General features: G+C 45.2%; 2 protein-coding genes across 6 annotated transcripts in view; one reads left to right on the top strand and one right to left on the bottom strand.

Annotated features, from left to right (window-relative positions):
- LOC119165450 (uncharacterized) overlaps nt 1–20508 on the bottom strand; it is a 181706-nt gene that overhangs the window by 26996 nt on the left and 134202 nt on the right. The gene's annotated exons all lie outside the window — the stretch shown is intronic.
- LOC119164517 (zinc finger protein 639) lies at nt 247–18701 on the top strand. 5 transcript variants are annotated; one of them, XR_012885647.1, is made up of 5 exons: nt 250–1162; nt 10054–10249; nt 12784–13445; nt 16233–16792; nt 17208–17403. XR_012885647.1 is itself a non-coding variant. In XM_075871950.1 (5 exons), exons 3-5 carry the CDS (start codon nt 10180–10182, stop codon nt 16461–16463), a joined length of 963 nt encoding a protein of 320 aa, XP_075728065.1. In that variant the 5' UTR covers nt 6544–6794; nt 9524–9623; nt 10054–10179; the 3' UTR covers nt 16464–17153. The 5 variants fall into 5 exon arrangements, 4 of the variants coding, with proteins under 4 accessions (XP_075728063.1, XP_075728062.1, XP_075728065.1 ...); XM_075871950.1 differs by lacking the exons at nt 250–1162; nt 17208–17403 and adding exons at nt 6544–6794; nt 9524–9623 and having other exon boundaries at nt 16233–17153; XM_075871948.1 differs by lacking the exon at nt 16233–16792 and having other exon boundaries at nt 247–1162; nt 17208–18701.

Below are 20508 nucleotides of genomic sequence, written 5' to 3'. Positions count from 1 at the left end.
CCCCAGTGATGTCTAGAAAAGCCACGTACAAGGGCCTATTCTCTATTTTAGATATTTCTATACACTGAGTGAGAACAAACAGGTTATCGTCTAACCGCTATGCCGACAGGAGCGCCGTGGTGGCCGTCGCGGCGGCGCTTGAAAACGAGGATCACGCGCGCTCGGCGAATATGCGGGCGCTGGCGTCACCTCCCAATTCTAGCCACCATAGTGCTGCTGACACACGTCGAAACAGTGTTTGCCAAACGACCTTGAGCCACAAGTAGATTAAGCCGCATGAGTATAGATGGCGCTACTGTATGAAGTGGTGATCTAGTAACGTTAGTGGTGACTCTCTCTGCGTTGAGTGTCGCGCGCAAAGGAAGATCTTTCTGAAAGTTTTGTGCGCATGGCATTCGGCGATTTAAAAAACGCGTTGGCTGTGAGCCCTGTCAGTGCATTTGTTTTGCCGATTCGCGCTTTGTTATACTGAGTGCACGTATACCTTTACGCTACATATGACGTCGAGTACGCGTTAGCGGCCTTGTCGCTGGCTGCGCGCCTCGAAATGGGGAAGTGGTGTTTTGTTCCGAATTGCAAGTCGCGGAACAAGAATTGTACGGAGCGTGTGTCGCATTTCAAGGCTCCGCGTCAACCAGAGCGCTTAGATGAGTGGCGACGCGCGATTCCGAGGACAGACAGAGTCTTGGAGTCTACTGATCATGTGTGCTCGAGGCATTTCCCGGAAAGAGCGATCTCTGCAACATACCATGCAGAGTACAAGGGGCACGTCCTGTTGCACACCCGAAAGAAACCTACGCTCTCTTCGGATGCTGTGCCTAGCATTTTTCCGGATTGCCCAGAATACCCTACCGTGCAGCAAAAAACAAAGAAACCTCGGGGAAAACGGCAAGCTGTTCTGCTGACTTCTCGAAGGCGACGGGAGCCAAGAGGCTCAGCTGCTGCAGAAGTGCCTAATCCGACCACTGAAAGTACGCCATATTTACTGCGGGTGGAGACAGCGGCTCCGTGGGAAGGCGATGCTGAATCAACAGGCACGCCACGCAAAAGGCCGCGCTTCAACTTCGGGCCTTGTCCGCGTGTAGAAGAGGATGCTTTTGAGCATGATACTGGTTGTCTGAGCCCATGTGCTACCAACTCAGTCCATGACCAAGCCGGAAAGGTATATAATATCTTGTTCTAAATTCAGATGCCACTTTTTGAGCTGCCTCAGCATTGAAAGTTGTAGAATAACCAGTAAACATAAATCATTGTACATGCTATGTCTGTGATGAAGCTGCATTTTTTTAATAATCAGTTTGCCATACTTGATGTCATCAGGCAAGATTTTCTTGTCTTTGGATGCCTTGATAGCGTTTCATCAACACTGCTCGGCGCACTTTGCAACATTGCAGGCATACATCTGACCACGGTACTTCCGACACAACACCATTTATCAAGGCACAAAGACAATAAGTTATGCCTCATTAAATGCGAATTCTCATCGTCAGTGTTCGCGTCGGCGACGTTAGAGATGAGAGATGCAAAAAATTATCAGCACAACATGACAGGACACAAAGCCAAAATTTGTAACGTCATTATGATGTAACATCAGATGATATCCTATCACATTGTGCTTTGCATATTAACTAGATTCATAATGGTTTATTCACATGACAGGTGTGATGGCACATGAATCGGTCACGTGACATGTAACGCAATTCGGATCTCTCGATCTCCAGCTAGCATTCACACGAAAGGAGAGAATTCATGCTACAAGCGAGGATTTTGGCATTGCTCCCCGAGGATTCCAGCTGCGATTTGGGCTTCCATCGTTTCACGAAGCACTCAGAACAGACCGAGTGAAGACGCGAGAACGGTCGACGTATGGTGGCATAGTATGCCATCTCCACGGTCAAATCAAAATTTGGTCCGTCATCGTCTGATTACAGCTTAAAGCATAACAAGGGGTTAGCAAAAAGAAAGGAGAGTGATGAGGGAGGAGACGAAGTGGGGAGAGGGCAGACCACAGCATGATAGTGTACAGTATAGCATAGCAAAGGGTGGAAAAGAAAACTGAAGCGAGAACAGCTGTCTAATAATGACATAATACACAATCAGCAGGCTCAAATTGGGATTTTGTTCATTTGGGAATACAGCTTTAAGAGGTTCAACCGTAGCAGTGCAACTCCTCTCCTTGGGGCGACGTCACATTGCTGGTATGGTCAGTGTGCTGTCTTTCCAACAAACCAATGGAATAGCGGTGGCCGCTTTTGTGATGATGCCACCAATAGGGTGCCATGATTGCATGGTGTACTCAATGTGCATAATTTAAATTTGTAATGCGGACCTATCTGCAGTTTTTTAGTAATAGTCACATCACACGATTGAAACTGAAAGTATCTGCAAGACTAAAACTTCTTTCATAAGTGGTTCTTAAAGGCAAAAAGAAGAGAAAAGTGAGCTACTGTTGAGGTGTCGCACTCTGACTCAGCCAGTTACAGGGCTAACAAGGGATGGGGGTAAGGAGGGATTAAAAGGATAGGATTAAAAGGTATATATAGAGAGAGGAAGGAGAGAGCGAGGCGCAAGGACAGCGAGCGACGGAAGTAAAGAGGAGATAGGAAAGATGGACACGGTTGCAGGAGTCCGAGGACGGGGCACCACTCGACGAGAGTTCTTGTTGGCCAGCGCTGTGCTGTCGTCGTAGATCGCGGGGGCACAACCGGTCGGCACGAAATCCAGCGAGTGAGCACCAAGATTAAAACACATCTAACTTGTATAGATGCATATAATGAGATAAACAGTTCCACTTGCAATGTACCCACCACGCCATAAGCTATCCTAATTTTTTTGTGATAGGGAGACATTCACTTTGCAGTCTTTCATCATTTTTTAAAGAAGCATGGTTCCCGCTACATACTTGCAAGGAATTTTATGCATTTTTTTTTGCTGTGGCTGACAAAGATGAAGGATTATGCCTGAAGTAGGATTGTATACAGTGTCCCCTACCAAACACCACTCCCACAGGAAAAAGGACAATTAGAGGCAATCCTTAGAAAAGCCTAAAAATGCGCCCTTGGTCTACCTGTCAGTACCTCGACAGAGAAATTCCTTAAACTCGGGATAAACAACACCGTGCAAGAGCACGTCGAGGCGCATCTTCTTGCGCAGAAAATGAGACTACTACTGACTACTAGGGGCAGGTACACGCTGCAGACATTGGCCATGAGGGATTCTTGTGGAGAAATCAATAACACAGTGAGCATACCAAAGGACATTCGCCAGATCATTGAAGTCAGCCCAACACCTCGAAACATGCATCCAAAAATTCATAAGGCTCGAAGAAAAGCCAGATCAGAAGCACAAGAAAAAATTTCAAGGCAAGAACCGACGTATTGTACGTTGACGTGACCACATACAGAGAACACTCGAACAGTTGTAAGCGTTGTTGATCACCAACTTAGGGAAGTCAACAGCGCTTGGATCAGAAGCAAAGGAACAACATCCTCGAGGCTGAGGAAGTAGCGATCGCGCTCGCCATCACGCACCAGAGCGAAGAATCTACTACAGAATTATTTACTGACTCGCAAGAAGCGTGTAGACAGAACAGCAGTAGATGCATATCCAGTGTTGCCATCCGCATACTCAAGGGAAGAAAAATCAACTTCTCGAGCTGCTCCATTATTTGGACACCAGGCGATGAAACTGTGACAAGGAACTAGCGTGCCGACGCCATTGCTCGAGAATACGCCGACCGGGAGGCGCACAACGACGAGGAGCCAGTCACAGTTACTAGACGCTATGGAGCAATTTTAGAACACCAGAGAGCCCTGAGGAGGATATACCCCCTCCCCACAAAGACCTCAGCAGAGAGCAGTCGGTTGCCTGGAGACAGCTGCAGACTAATACGTACCGCAATCTCAGTCTTCTGAGTAAAATATATCCGGGAATATACGCCAAGAAATGTCCGCTACGCAGAGAACACTCCACACTTTACCACATGACATGGGCCTGCCAACACATACAGGTAGTGCCAAGAAACTGTACACCAACACCGGAGCAGTGGGAGGCTGCGCTGTCCTGCTCTAAGCCTGAAGAACAGATCAAGCTGATCAATAGAGCTTGCAAGATGGCAAAGGCCACAGTCCAGGGCCCCACCTTCACTGGAAAAAATATTTGTAATAAAGTTTTGCATTCATTCATTGGCAATATTTCATGTTGTATTGTGAAGCATGTATAGAGGACACGTGTGTTTGTAAAGCGTGAAAGTTACTTTCAGTGCATTTCCAAGCAGAGGAAGTTATTTTCACTGTATTCACAAGCAGACACGTGTGGTAGAAAATCTGCTTGCCACACAAACGACCTGGGTTCCATCCCCACTCTGACCCAAATGATTTATTATTTATTTTATTTGCATTGTTCTAGATTTCTTTCGGCCATGCATAAGATTATTTTTTGCTCACAACTAACAATGCCAACACCTACGCCGACATTTCTATGAAATGAGCTCTTTTAACGCTACAGCATCAAAACATTCAAGCAGGAAGAAGAACGAATAAAGAACAAACGTCGTCACTACAGCCAGAAGTTCTGGTCATATGTCCAGAACATAGGTACGCCGAAATGCCCGAACCCAGACTGTTTCTCTCCAAATGGGCAGTGGCGACTGTACATGTAAAGGAAAAAATTGAACAATACATGGCAACATTTCAGAACTATACAAGCAAACTATGAGTTACTGATGCACCAACCCACAAATAACGCAACAAAAAAGCAAGCTACAGATTGGTAAAAAACTAAAACTAACTCGGGAAATCTGAAAAAGAGAAATAATACGACGCTTCGGTGGCATAAAATGTCAAAAAGCACCTGGTCTTGATGACGTTCCAGAAGAATTTCCAAAGAATTTATTGAACAACCGAAGGCACTTTATGCAGACTGCGCAACAATATATGAACTGCATGGCCACGAATGCCGAAAAGAGAGCTTAAAAGCTGGCCTAAAACAGGGATGTCCACTATCATCAACCCTATTTAATAGCAGACCAATTAGAGGTCTTCACGTAAATCTCATGATTGGCGTAAGACGGTAAGTCGGGCCAGTTGGTTAGGATCCATCGTGAACTTTCTTACAGCGCAACACCAGAAAAAATACAAGACAGGGAAGGAGTAGAACAGAAAGAAAAGACGGCGCTGTTCTTTCTGTTCTACTCCTTCCCTGTCTTGTATTTTTTCTGGTGTTGCGCTGTAAGAAAGTTCACGATGGCTCATGATTGGCATTGGCTGATGACACTGCACTTCTGGCTGAATCTGCAGCAGACCTACAAGACCTTCTAGATACCTGCTCCGAAATAGTGATCAAAGACCACCATAAGTTCAACGCTAAAAAGACTCAATGGATAGGCCTGAACACAGACTTTGATGGAGGAACCTGCACCCTGCAATTAAACCATATAAAAAAGACAGCAACTTACAGATACCCTTGCATTGAACGACAAAAAAATGACTATTTGCAAAAACAAGCCGACCTAGTTATAAAAAAATCAAACCGTCTAGAAGGCAGAGTACGGCATCTCGCGCAACGTTCATACAACCCTTACTCGGTAAGTCGCACGCTGTCAAAAATGCTCACCAACCCAATGAAAACTTATACAATTTATGCACTCGCATATCTTACGAAAAACAATTGATGAAGTGCCTGAGAGGCAGCTTCTGCACATCAAATGCCGCCATTACAGCCGAACTGAAACTACAGCAGCCGAATGTGACTACATCTAAGGTACAAGGGCATGAAGACACTTTGGATGCAACAGCTTGCATCATTGGAATCAAAATTTGGCCTAAACACAAAGTTACAATTAACCCAAAAAGAAAGCGAATCGAGGCAGGAAGTGAGCCAATGTACCACCCCAATAAGCACAGACATCTCGCATAAAGCAAGCACAAAGAAGCGCAGCCTATCGCAACATGCAGCCCACAGACTAGCGCCGTGCAGCGAACCGCACTACAGAGAAGACGAAGGCAAGTGTGCTGCTCTTCCAGGCACGCACGGGATCTCTGGTGATCCACAAACGCGCGAACTTTTCGACACGGACCCTTCGTGGCAACGTTGCTAGAATAAACTCGTGCCGCCTGTGTGGAACAGCTGGAAACGATCGCCCACGTTCAACAGGCTTGCCCCACGCCTGAGCGATAAAGTCCCGCACTTCGCCAGGTCTGGCGGAACTTTAGGGCTTGTCGGGCCAAGCGGAGGACTTCAACTGCACTGACACGGAGTTTACTTCCTCTGTGTGCACTGACAACGGCTCAGCAGAGGGGCCAACAGATGCTTTCAAAGCCAGCTAGCGACTACATATTGTAGCGCTCTTAGGCGCCGTCAAGGGCACAGCCGTAGCTGAAAAAACGTCTTCGTTAAATGCGAATTATTTACACCGCAGGCAGCGTCATAAAATTTCGTGTCTAGCTCGCGTCGTAGTGCGCCTATCCGATTCCGTGCTTCTATCAGAAACGGACGACGCAACCGCCAGCAGCAAGTGGTGCCGACAGTGGCGCCACCTTTTCCAGTGGTGGTCGTCGCGGATTAAAAAGTAACCAAACCAACCCAACAATCAGCGCAACTGGTAGGTGCTCTGTGGCGCTGTCTCTACGATGCTGACAACGGCACGATGAGCTCGCGATGCAAGCGTTGTTGTTGTGTTGTGCCCTGATACAGTTTTGCGCCGTGTTTTTTAATCCTTCTGAAGTCTGAAGAAACGTTTCTAGGTGTCGGACAACGAAGAACTGGCGGATTTGCGGGGATCACCTGTATCTGAGGTACCCTTTTTCTGCGTCGATTACGCTAAGCGAGTGAAGTAAATCTTCCGAAAGGGGAAACAAGCGAACCTCGCGAAAGCACGATCCTCCGTAGAAGCACGTGAAAAGATCCGCGTCCGCTATCGCGCCTGCGCACCTTCCGTAGCATTTCTGTGGTTCTTAAAAATGTTTATTAAGCTCGTACGAGTGCGCTTCAAATGTACGCCCGAGCGGCTCACAGTGAACGTTTAAAAGCATGAACCTTTCGTTTTTCTTGGTCTTAGCGCGATCGTAAACTACCGAATTCGAAAAGTAGAAGCTCCCATTCCGGCGTTGAAGTTTTTTGGTGGGAAGTGAGAAAGGTCCTAGAAAACTTGCGGATTAGGTCGATATCATGTTCTATAGTTAAATTGAATATGTATCCGTGTGGCAATAAACGTTGTTAGCGGGAGCGGTAATCAGAATTTATTTCGGGAGGGGGAGGGGGTGCGCACCTCGCACATTTATGTGTGGTCATCGGCAGGTCTTGTCGCTGACAGACGTGCTTCATAACAGATAATTTGCTATATCCGCACATTGTAGGAATCTATTTAATGCGAAAATCAGTCTGCTAGCGGCTGTTTAGCGCGACCTTTCGATTTGAGCCAAGCCTTATGCAATGGTAACCACGTCATTGCATAAATTGAGCAGTTGTGTGCCAATTGTGGGCCTACAAGGCATGCTGGCTACACTGCAATGCAAGAAGTAGCCCATGGTCCTGCGTGACACCAACACTCGCGTTACACGGAGACTTTTTTGTCGCAGTGAAGTTCACTTTACAGTGCAATGATGTGCATATCATGAGTGGTGGTCTTGGCATATTCGAGCAACACTTCACTATAGTTTGCGTGATCATAAGTATACACATATGAGGTGTTCACTACATTGCGAAAGCAAATAGCTAAAACTGCACAGACAGTAGCAGTTTGTAGCACTGGTATATCTATGTGGTAGGATACTTGAGTACCCTGCAGAATGACTGAAATCGATTCCTGCTCGAGTCGAGATTTTGATTCTTTACTTTTAGCAGCTGGCTCGCCAGTTTCTTAAGCTGAGGTGAAGTCCTCTGCCGTAATCTTGGCTCCAGAGGCGACCCCTAGTGGTGCAGCTGGGTAATAGTTCATAGATTATCAGCTAGATGGTGCGCCACGATGGCACACATCTGCTCTCTTCCGATTCCACCCACTCTACTGCACACTTGATGCATGCGGTAGTTAGCGCAGCTACTTGTGAATGCCTTGGAGGCGATACAAGCGACAACTGGAGCTCGTAGGGCAGCAGCAGTGCGAGCCCGCGAGTCTGAAGACGGACGCCAACGTCGTGCGGACCCCGAGAAGAAGGTCCACGAAGTGGAACAGCCACGTAAACGGCGGCAATAAAACTTCGAAGCTGAGCGGGCGCGGGAAGCGGTGGTCGAGCACCAAAAGCGGTTGCAAGGCTTAGCTGGCACCGACTGGCGCGCACTTCAAGCGCAAGTTCTTTGATCGATCGTTCGGCCGTAGCTGCAAGGTACGCGAGTGCTTGTGGTTCAATAATAATCTCACCATCTTGTAAATAAATAGAATATGCTTTTTATATGTATATATAAAGTGTGTCAAGTCTTTTATGATGGTAGAAGACTTGTACGAAAAGGTCACAGGTTTTTCCAATCTTCCCCGAGCTAGCTCCTCAATCATCATTCATATAAGGAATATGTCGCAATTTTTTGTGATGTTTCACTCATCAACAATGCCGCTAATGCTAACATCGCATTTCCTGCACGATGGCCTCCTTCACTCTGTCCCGTTGAGTTTCTGAAGTCTAGGTTGATGGATACTGTGAATCACCTGTAGTGCATAACTGCATACCATGCACCACAGTATGCAAGTACGGGACACGCTACTTGTCGAAAGGATTTCATGTCTATCCCATGGTGGTATATCCCCTTCAGTGGAGGTGTGTACCATTGTACACATCGACTAAGCAGGCACGCCATGCTCGGCATGTTTCTTAATATGGCATGAAATGCAGTGTGCACATTCATGCAGTCTTCTTGAGATGACTAGTAGCGTTTGTGTAACTTCATTGTGCTGTGTACTGCTGCAGAGGACCACTTTGTTAAATACACTACCATGTGCGACGATCATTCGACGCGCCACGATCTAGGAACATCAACACGAGTTTTTGCTCAGAACAAATACAACCAAAAAACTAACTCAGTATGCATTTTGGGTCTGCACATCAAGTGTCGTGCAAAGATCGAGGCTAAGTGATCTTAAAATAAGTTGATATTGAATGGTATACTATTTAACATTCATTACTGAAGCTCATGCAAAACAACAAAATGTCTTTTTATGTCATGCAAATTTGACACATTTCCAGACAGTGCGTCATAATTCACACCTGAAGGGCATATACCAAGCTAAGGCGACAACCATGAAAGTGTCTAGATGTAGGCGGTTAGATGAGTGGATGGATGTTAGGCGACATAAATGTGCACACAAGGAGGACATGGAGGACTAGGTTACGCGAAAACTTAGTGACCCTGCCACATACTGTATTTTAATTTTGTGTGTTTTCTAACTTGACAAGCGTCTCTTCATGTTAAGAATGGTACTTTCAGTATTGTTAAAGTGCAAATTGCTTATGCGAGAAAAATAATTTTTTTTTCTTTAGCATCCCTTTCATACTATGGTTGCAGCAACTGCATTTAATTGAAAGTTATGTTACAGGTCGCCTGTGTTGATCCCGTAGGTTCCTCGGAGCAGGCCTTGCTCTTGTGAGACATTCTTGGAGAAAAGACAGAACGCTTCACACCTGATCAAAGCCATTGTGAGGCACAGTCAATCTTTCAATTCGTGCTAGTGTATAAAAGGAACAGCTATCCACCTACCAGATAATAACTTGGACTTGGACAGCCTGTGCAAAGATTAGACTACCTCGGTGTAAAACAGTTGTGCTGACAAAATTGGAGTCGTATGCTTAAGCTTGTAAATCGAGATCACGCACTTGTAGCTTGCACCAAAACACGAGACTGGCTCGTAGAAACTTGTTCTTGAAAGCTTTCTTTTTTTTATGTATGGCTTTTTTTCTGTATTGCACTATGGAGAATCAGCAGTATCTACGAGTAGGTATCAGAGTTGTAGCCTTTCAAACACTGCACAATGAAAGCAGATTATTATTTTGTTTCATTTGAATCTGTGGAACTCGTTGTTGCAGTTTAATACATTGCTGCACACTTGGTTATGTTCCCCGATTCCAGGTTGCAGTTCCACCTGCCATCACGCGACGCAGTGCTGCTACCGTCCACAAGCAGACAACGTTGTGTGAGGCGGGCCTGCCTAAATCGATACTGGCTGAGCTACTCACTAGCGAGGTCCCCACGAGGATGCAAACCAACGAGTTGGGAGACTTTCATGAGTCCTCCTCAGCCCCACAAACGCCAATGGAAAGCAAAGGTATGCTCTTGCAACGCATTTCGATGTTATCATTGTCAAATTGTCTCATATAACTGCTTCAGGCGTTAGGAAGGCTTTCCAGCTGACAGTCCATTGACTAAACGGGTCGTGCTGCTACACGAGCACTTTTGAAGAAGGCTGTGAAGTCAATTGGCTATCTACTCATTGGAACACTTTACGATTCTATTGAAACTTCAATGGCTATGAAGCAACGCAAGCGGAAACAGTGCGAACATGCTGTTTCATTCACAGTGTGTGGGACTTAAATTGAAAGGGATATGATCATACCTGTATACTCTAGAAATGGTATATGTACCAGATAATAATTATTTAATAAAGTATTTTCACCTCTGGAAATGTGCCGTCTGCACACACATTCAACAATGATGTGCTTGTGTTTTTGAGAGTATGTGCAGTGGTGTCAAACAGTTGAAACATTGCCACAGCTTTGCTACTAACAGCTTAAGAGCTAAACATATATGCATAACAACAGATAAAAAGATTATTATGAAATGTCCAGGCGTGCAACAGCCAAGCCAATTGTGCCAATCTGATACAGTTCCCTATTTTTGCGCCGCGCTCCATCAAAACCACAAAAAAATTGCTGAATTTGCGCCACTCTGTACCAAAATGTCCGACCAGCCTCAAAATTTTCTTAGTTGCGCTAACTTGAGCGAGAAATGAAGGCCACGTCGGCCACCTGCAGTTTGGGTCATCAATCAAAATTCAAACGCGCAGACCCCAACCCTAAACCACGGTGTAAGATGTATATTCATAAGATCAGGACACTCGCGAAACGATGTCATCATAATAAGCAACAACGCCGTGTGTCTGTCGGTCCGCTGACCATAGCGGATATAGATTGTCGGGACTACACAACGTAAAATCCAAAAAACGCATTGCTGTAGCCAACAATGCTTCACGAGAAACAGCAAAAGCGTCTATGCCATTTTTGGAACTTAAGCTGGTAGCGTGTACCGCATTTCCCGCACGCGAACAAACTCGACGAGCTGCGAACATCGGCGCTGCTAAGTTGGTCGCCATAGAAACAGCACAAAAAATATTTTTCTGTCTTGAAGTTGCATCGTCTCCATGATAGATAACCGCGGCTGCGTTGCATTGCTGCGGCGGCATTGCATTGTTAAAAGGTGCCCAAGAACGTACCTCAGAGAATTAAAGGTACACTAAAGGGAAATAGCTTTTGATGCAAGAATGAAAGGACAATGCTCAAGAATGTATTAAACGTCAATATTATACGCAGTAGCCTCGTAATTGAAGTAATGTATGACATGGTTTGTGCCACCAACGGGACATTATCGTACACAAGCCCGATGATGTAGCAAGACCTATAAGTACAATTAATCCCGAGTGCTATATTGTCACGAGGTCGTGACGTGAACGGAGAAAACAGACTCCACATTGAAGAAGAAACTATTTATTCAGGCCGAACTTGTGGCCACGCAAAAGGAAAGTAAGACGCTAGCTCTGATAGTGGCGAACAGAGCGTCGTCCGTCGATCAACTGACAAGCGGCGAAGCGTGTCGGCATTTATACACTTGCCAGCGAACATTGTAGCATTATCGTTAGTGGCGATGTAGGTTCCAGAGTAATCTGAAAGGTTCACGAAGTGGGCGTAACCTTAAAAAAATGATCTATTACAGCAGCAAAGCTTCTCTAACACCGTAGGCACGGTTCGCACTGAACATAGTGTAATGGGGCAATAACAAAACTTGAGGGAAGGAACGTGGCAATATCTACGGTTAACAAAATGAGATTTCATTGCATCATAGGTAGAATTACAGAGATAATTTGGCATTTCAGTGCGATTGATGCAAATAATATTGAGGTTACTCTTGGGAACCATGCAAGTTCAATTTTCGCTGAGCATTCGGGCAGTCCTGGCCTTGCGAATTGCTAGGGCCAGAATGCAATGTCAGGCTGCTGTTCTCAGAGGTAGGAACGCAGTTAAGAAATAAGCCCCCACGAGGTTTCTGGAATGCTACTTTAACAATCCACATTGACTTAATATTTGCACAATTTCAAGAAGACACACACAAAAGAAATTGTGGGTGATGGCGTCACCTTGAAATTCTCACGCCAAATGTCGTCGATATTGACAGCGTCTACGAGGCCTTGTGTTGTCTTCAACCAGTGAAAGTAAAATCTGTCCTCTGAGACGGCCATAGGACTTAACAAGTCAAGTTTCAGGAAATTTCATTGGGCCAGTGTAGCCAAAATACGAAAGATAAGTTTTGAAATTCACAATGTTATGTGCAGAGATTTCCACTAGAAATTTTAAAATGAAACTTTGGTTTTAATTTGCTCCTCTGTTTATTAATAAAGTTATGATAGTGAAATCAACAGCATTACAATTCATCAATACAAACCAGTTCATGATTTCTATTTAGCGACTCTTTAAGTAAATGCAACTCAACTTCTTTTGTGTCTGCATGCCACCTGAGGGTGTAAGTTTTTACCCATATTCACAGCATAGTTTACAAAACTGTTTCATCTTATTTTGCCGGTGTCTTCAGTGCAGGTAAATTCGAGTGGAGCCAGCCGTGCAATGCAGGGACAAGCAAAAGTCAGTGATTCCTGCCAAATTAAGATGGAAGCTGGCACACTACACAACGTAAAGAGAGAGAACACTTTCTCCGCAAACGTGTGTTTAGTGCTTAGTCCATATGGCTGCAACATTTGCTCACGCAGTTTTGAGGAGGCAGACGCCTTATTCTCACACGTCATGACCTGCCCATCGCCGGAGCCACTCCGGTGTGCCCTGTGTCCGGAGTTGTGTGCGGACTGGGGCACTGCGCGGAACCACGTCGTCTCTCACATCCAGAAGCGCACACCAAAGTGTCCGATGTGCGGCTACGCTTTCGGCAAGCAGTGGACGGTCGAGCGTCACGTTCAAATGCGCCACCTGCCCATTCGGCCGTTCGTGTGCAACTGCTGCGGGAACACATTCAGCGGAAAGTCTGACGTCTACAAGCACAGCCTTCAGTGCCGTGCAAAGTCGCAAGAGATCGAGCAGTACCTGGCATCTCGCAAGAAGTCCGACACGCGGGTTCATGGTCCTGTGCCCAATACGGTGTACAAGTGCTCTGTTTGCGCACGGGCATTTTTGGACCGTTTGGTGATGGCGAGACATATGCGTGTTCACGTGAACCAAGTGCAACAGAGTCGAGCGGACGAGGTAAGTGCATCTAACCTCAGTTCATTACCTTAGTGAGGCCCCACAACACTTTCTGAGTGAGCATTGTCAGAAAATGCTACGCCATTTGATAGTCAAGGCTCTTTGAGAACATCTGAACCAAACATTGTCACAGCATGTGGCCCGAAATTTCGAATTAACTTTCAGGGTCAGCTAAAGATCACCCACTCTCTTCTCACCGAATCGTGCCTTAAACAGAGAAAGTCCACTCTGCCATTGGCTGGTTTCAGTACCGTAAGCTGCTTAGTTAGTGCAGCCGCCACAAGATGCCACCACATGTCCGCATGCGCACTCGTGGTCACGCTATAGGTAACGCACGCCTTCGAAGAAATGAAAGAGCGCTCAAGGTCATGATGTGTGCTGACGCATGGGCGTAGCTTTTTGCCCATTGTGGTCCCCCTTGCGTAGCTTGCAGTGTGCTCATTGGTAAAAAAAGATGCCACCACATGTCCGCATGCGCACTCGTGGTCACGCTATAGGTAACGCACGCCTTCGAAGAAATGAAAGAGCGCTCAAGGTCATGATGTGTGCTGACGCATGGGCGTAGCTTTTTGCCCATTGTGGTCCCCCTTGCGTAGCTTGCAGTGTGCTCATTGGTAAAAAAAGGAGTGACAAAGCACTTGAAGCACATGGCGAATCCCTGTTTAATGAAGCCACGCGGTGGCTTCATTAAACAACGGCTGCAGCACTTCTCTTAGATACGTGCTGCAGGGCCCCATTAAAAGACACTAAAGAGGAAAGATATTTTTCCCCAATCAGGAAATTACAATCTTGTAAAACAATAGGCACAACTCTCATCATAAGTAGACACTTGGTAAGAGGTAAGTGAAAAAATACACAAAAGTAAAATACAGGCAGTGACGGCACCTTGAAGGGCCAGTAAGCTGGCACGGACCCCCCCTCTTTTTTTACACCCCCCAAACAAGCTTACCAATTCGTACAGTAGACCGTGGGGATCTCATTTCCCAAATATTGCAGCGTTGCATGCCGCGAGCACCTTTCGTTCCAAAAAAGATTTGTCGCGTCTCTTCTGACCAAGCGCCCTCATATGCGCAGTGACGCGAATTTGCCTCTGGACAACTTGACGTACCACTGAGCTCGTCAATGAGTCCTTTTGCCCTACAAAAAAGCACCTTGGCTACGTGGTAATGCAGTTTCAGCCGCGTAGTCTGGATTTTTATTTTCCTGTGCTGTCCTCTGCCATTTCATAGAGCCCGAGACAACCGGTATTTCAATATTGAGAGCCTTTGAAATAAAGAGGTGTTTTGCTACTTTATCGCAGGGTGCTCCTTGAACCACGCTGCCTCCTCCCGCACCGCTATGACAAGTGCTCATGTGGGGGGAAGCTCTGCTCAGTCGTGGGCTACGTGCCGATAATGTGTCACTGTCGTCAAGTCATGTTGCTGTAGTGGGCGGAGTGATGACAAAGGGCCGAGCCTTCCCCTCCCTATGGCAGAGGAGAAGGGTGGTGAGGCGTGCAAGTTCGAAACCAGCTGCAATGGGTGTTCTAACCACTGTAACTTTCTTATTATACTACGAACTTGCAAACTTCTTGGAGCAGCATGTTCACATGGCAAAACTGCGCACATTTCTATTCCTAACAGTTTCCGGAGTTCGGTGTTGTTTACTGGCCCTCCAAAGTAGCTGCACCAGTTTTCAGCGACTTCATAGATTTGTCAGTGTCTGCTAGAGACTGCAAAATCGTCATCAGCCTGACCAATGCCCACTGCAGGACAAAAGCCTCTCCCATGTTCCGCCAGTCAACTCGTTATTGTGCTTGCTGCCGCCACTTTATACCCGCAAACTTCCTAATGGATACTACATCATCAATTGTCACTAAATTTTCTTTACATTGTAAAGAGAGGACCCAGACTTGTAACACGAGTTCATTACATAACAACCTCTATGGCTACGTGGAAGAAAGCGTTGGAGAAATGCCTCTTGTAAACTCCTGTAGAGGCATTGGGGAAGAGCACCCACATTGACAGGCTATTATTTGCGACATGCTAATGAAGCTTAGCCAGGTTTCTTCAAACTACTTCAGGGAGAAAAAGGGTCGGAATTAAACTATTTCTTTGACCAGGCTTTTCACACCCTTGAAATGGGTGGCCACCTCAGCCTAGTAGCCACGAACTTGAGGTGATAGCCTAGCCTTGTTGACCAGCTGTGCTGGTCTTTGGGCTTGTCAGCTGTGCCGCTATTGGTGAATGTGTAGATGTCTGGCATATTCTCTTTATATTACCAGACCATGTGGTAGATCGCATTTGGCAATTTGCAAAATTTGTCTTTTCTATGGGGGCCAGGATAAATTACGTGTAGCCGAGTGCCATGGAGTTCATTTGCGCACTTTAAGTCAATACAGTATGATGGATTCTTCTCTTGTCTAGTTTGCAATGTGGTACTGGGGCACATCCACCTGTTGTTGGAAAGTTCTAGGAGTAATGAAACGATTTGTATAAGGCACTCCACTGGCCTTCTTATGCATATCCCAAGTTTGCAGTGGCACCAGCTAAAGTAAGCATTGCTAGGTGTTTGACAATTGGTTGGCTTTGGAGAATTATCTCCAGGTTGGTGAGTGGAATTGATCTCTTGGCAATACAAGTCGAAGGCCGTGGCAGTCCATGTTTAGTGTGCTCGAATAGCTGTTAAAAAAATCTTTAGGTGCATTTTGTTCTCGCTGATGCTATGTTGTATTGCAATTGCGATTCAGTTGTTAATACATTGCCAACTTCTTTTTTATTGCACCTTGTCTTTCCTTATGTCTTGGAGGTCAAGAAGGATCCCTTCGATTGCGGAAATCACAAGTCATTTGGCATTGGACCTCCGAAAGTCAAGAATGGGGTGAAGGTTTATACACAATGCTTCATTAGAATACCGGTTGCTGACAAGACTACGGGCTGTAAGGTCTTCTCTAAAGCCATACAGGCCGACTTGAAGTCTTCCGCAGTCTCCAGTTGGACACAGTGTGATGATGTGGAAGACTCTGAAGAGGCTTTTTGAACTTCCACCGTGAAATGTGTTTGCGTCTCCACATGTTCCCGTGCGATCGTGCATTGGTGCTGTCATCAAGTGAACCCTCCAAGGTCAGATTCCTTCATCCAACTTCCGTCCACACTGGTTTGAAACTAGGGAACTCAAACTCCGGCAAAAGAAATTTGCAGACTCATTCAGAGATGGCACATGATGCAAGGAGAGAATGTGAGTGTGAACCAGCCATGAAAGAACTTGAAGAGGAGTGCTAAATCGCAAATTGTTGCGACCGTGTCGTGTTACTTGAAGGTCAACATCGGGTCGCAAGGGTGCCAATTCGCAATTTCTAAGAAGAAATGGTGAGTAGATTGCATGGGCAAATTAACATGCCTGTGAAATACAGTTGAACCTCATTTAGCACACATTCATAGAGCAGATTATTGTTTAGAGTGAACTAAACACCAGGTTTGGTTGGCCACAGTTCATTTCGATGACATTTAGTATTTGTATAACAAAACCGAAAACACAACCACCACTGCAATAGCAGCTATAAAGAAGAAATATTTGGTTTGCACTTTACTCAGAACTAGGAAGGTAGCAAAAAAAAAAAGTGGAATAATTATTACAAATAATTAGCTAAAATTTTTTATGAATGTGGTTGTGGCGCTAATGCTTCAATAAAAAAAATTGCACCATGTCTGGCTAAAAAAAGGAACCATGTGTAGATGCAAAGCAGCACGCACTATCACTTACACTGGTGGCGGTATTGTGCAGGAGAGAAACCTGGAGAGGCGCAAAGCACGCAGTGATGGACCAGAGTTTTCTACCGGAACATGCCAATCCCTGCTAATGGGCAATGAGAGGCAGAAGAGGTCGATAGGACACAGGGGCTCGCAGTCCACTTTTAGTTAACGTGCACGGTGTGAATTTTTATCGTTAAACAATGCACAGCAGAAATCTCCCACCGGAACTACTTTGGAGGTCGAGATTCATTGCCTATATATATATATAAGGGGTGGCCAGTGGTCAGTTGTGCAGCACGAGCAGTCGGTTTTTTCAATCAAGAAACTCGCTAGCATAAGAAAGAGGGAGGGGACGATCATACACGCCTAGATGAGAGAGAGGGGGAGTGAGCGTAAGCTACGCTGCCTGCGTCAGCGTTTCGAGGTGAGTGCAGAGGAGGAGAGAGGGGAGGAGTGTGCATGCTCATTAGGGTGGTCACGCCGCACACTGGATTGAGCTCGACGATAAGACATTTCGCATCTGGAATGTGGACACATCTTTTTTCAAATGAATGTGAATGCAGGCCTGTTTTGTCAAATGAAGTTTGTTCTGTAGAGACATCACCTTACGTTTCGGTCTGTCTAGTTTTGAAAACTTTACAGGGATATGGGCAAGGATGTCGCCATTTATAGTGGGTTTGAAGTATAGAATTATCTATTTTTGTATGTAGCATTATTGTGTGAGCTGTATTAGCCAGTTTTTGAGAAGTTATATCCATCTGTACTGATACAATCAATATCAGATATAATGGATTGATTTGTGGTCCCCATACTTTTTCGATTTAACATGGTTCAACTCAGTACATGCGATTTGCCGCAACTGTAGAGGTATTAAGATAGGATCTGTTACAATCGATATCAGATATGATGGATGAATTGTGGTCCTCATACCTTTACCATATTATGTTTTGTTGCTTTTTCGTATTGTACAACCTGTATCAACATCTCAGTAACGTGATGTTTAGTCTTTTTATAATGTTATTTATCTGTAGAGTGTTGATGTTATCTTTTTTCGTACATAATGTTTGTTGCTTTTTATGTTGTATATACTATCTGTATCTTTTCCTGTTTGTTTCCCCCCTATAATAATGCCCAGTTGGGCGCTGTAGGTATCTGAATAAATAAATAAAATAAATAAATAACATGGTTCAGCTGTACAGTACATGTGATTTACCGCAACTGTAGAGTGGTTAAGATAGAAAAGCAAAAACGTGGTGATATCAGAACTGCCGCGTGCGATTCGCACGTTATTTGCTTTAGACCACTGTCAACACAGCACTTCGTAAATGTACTGAAATGCATTGCATTCCAAATGAACCAAGGAGTCGCAACAGTAGGCTTTAAGAAGTGACTGTTTTCACCAGGGCTACTCTTTTTAATCGGAGTTGAAAATTCAAGCCATAATTGCAACCCTGTGGAGTGCAAGCACTGTACAATTTGTGGCAAAGTCAAAATAAACGTTGGTTATGCCAGGCTCAGTACGGAACCACCTTGAAGACTTGTATGCATTGCTTTTCAACCACATAGCAGTACCCTTTTAACCACCCTAGAGTGTGAATACCAATATTGTTGCCATCTCCAACCTCACTCTTAAAAAAATGCACTTAGCAAGTAGCTAAGTGGCTGCTCAGTCACCTGACCACAGTAGGGGTTGCCAGCCACCATAGGTGTGAAGGCACCTCAGGGCACAGACAGCGCTTGGGACATCGGAGCTGGCTCACCTACGGAGGATACTTTGTTGATGATCTTGATTGTGTGCACATGAGGGCTCCTTTTGCCTCGTTAAAACACACTTTCGGGTGCCTTATCTGTGCACTTGGAACTGTTGCAATTTAACAAAATGGCATATTCCTCGAACGGCCGGAGCGTGCCCGTGTTCCCCATCAACTGCCTCAACTGTGTAACATTCCTGCGCATGAACATAGGCAAGTTTAGTCTTTTGGCATCACGGCTGGGGGAGGTGAAAAGTGCTGGTGTGGCTTTGAGAAGGCAAGTGCTCTTGTTCTACCCCCCCCCCCCCCCCCCCCCTCATAAACAACCTCCATGTTGATTTCACAGTGATATTGCCATAAAAGAATGTCACACGTACCAGGTACTCCTTTGCAAAGCCCTCCATCTCAATGTAACTGCACACGTAAGTGTTTGCGTCATTCACATGCTGAAGCATAAGCACAGAAATCACAGATTTCGAAAAAAAATAAAAATGAACCTAAAAAAATGTACAAGAGGTGGTTCAGTCAATGCAGAAGGTATGGCGAGCATTTGCGAAGCACAGACTGCTGGGCGAGCTGCTAATTCATCTTAACCGAGCTGCGCACAAAAATTCAAGTACAAAAGGAAGACACCTCAACACAGCACATACTAACTGAAAGTTTGTTAGAAAGAAAGAGGCATAGGCTATGGAATGGTGTACTGAAATGGGGCAGTGTGCCGTTTGGTGCCTCAGGGGTGGCTATTTTTGCAGCCGGAGCACACTGTTCTGCTGTATCGCCACCTGTGGAGTAATTCATGAGCTTTAGAGATACAAAGCCTCCGGAATAGATACTTGTAGTCATAGAGTTTCTTGTAGTTGCTGTGCTGGTCGTAATACGTATGAAAATGATTAGAAAAATGTATAAAAAGTAAAACAGTACGTGTTGAGCATTGTTTATTTTTTAACAGTGTCACTGCTTTTTCTGGTTTATGCAAGTAAGCAATGGTCGTAGAACTTGCTTGCTGATAACGTTAACCTTCAGGGCGTCCTCGTTTGTTTTGTCGCAAGAACTCAGATTAGTCTTACAGCTAGGAAGGCATACATATGTGTGGAATGAACAGAAAAGTGCTTTTTTGTCTCTTTTACAGCTAAACAGTAAGCAAGCACATTATCAGGGTCTTTGTCCTGCAATAGGAATTGTGCAAGCTCATGTGATGCAGCAGCAGCTTGATTTATATTATTAATGCATATAAATATGTTGGATGGGTTTTAATCTTGCAGACATTTTTAGTTTCAATCGTGTGATGTGACTATTTTACTAAAAAAAAACTGCAGAAAGTTTTGCCATGCAAATTTGAATTACGCACGATGGGTATACCACTCGATGGTGGAGTCATCGCAAAAGCGACTACCACTGTCCCATTGGTTTGCTGCATGGTGGTTTGCTGCTGCTGCATAGAGTTTCATGAAATAATGGTTTGCTGTGAAGACGGCACACTGCCCCGTTCCACTATACCATTTGTGAATGTACACATGACTGCTTAGAGTTTCTAAAATTGAATTTTAGGAAACTCTATGCGTTACTGCACACGACCATTAC

The sequence above is a fragment of the Rhipicephalus microplus genome, chromosome 8 (assembly GCF_043290135.1).
Source record: "Rhipicephalus microplus isolate Deutch F79 chromosome 8, USDA_Rmic, whole genome shotgun sequence".
Lineage (NCBI taxonomy): Eukaryota > Metazoa > Arthropoda > Arachnida > Ixodida > Ixodidae > Rhipicephalus > Rhipicephalus microplus.
This window is presented reverse-complemented; position numbering and strand designations above follow the sequence as displayed.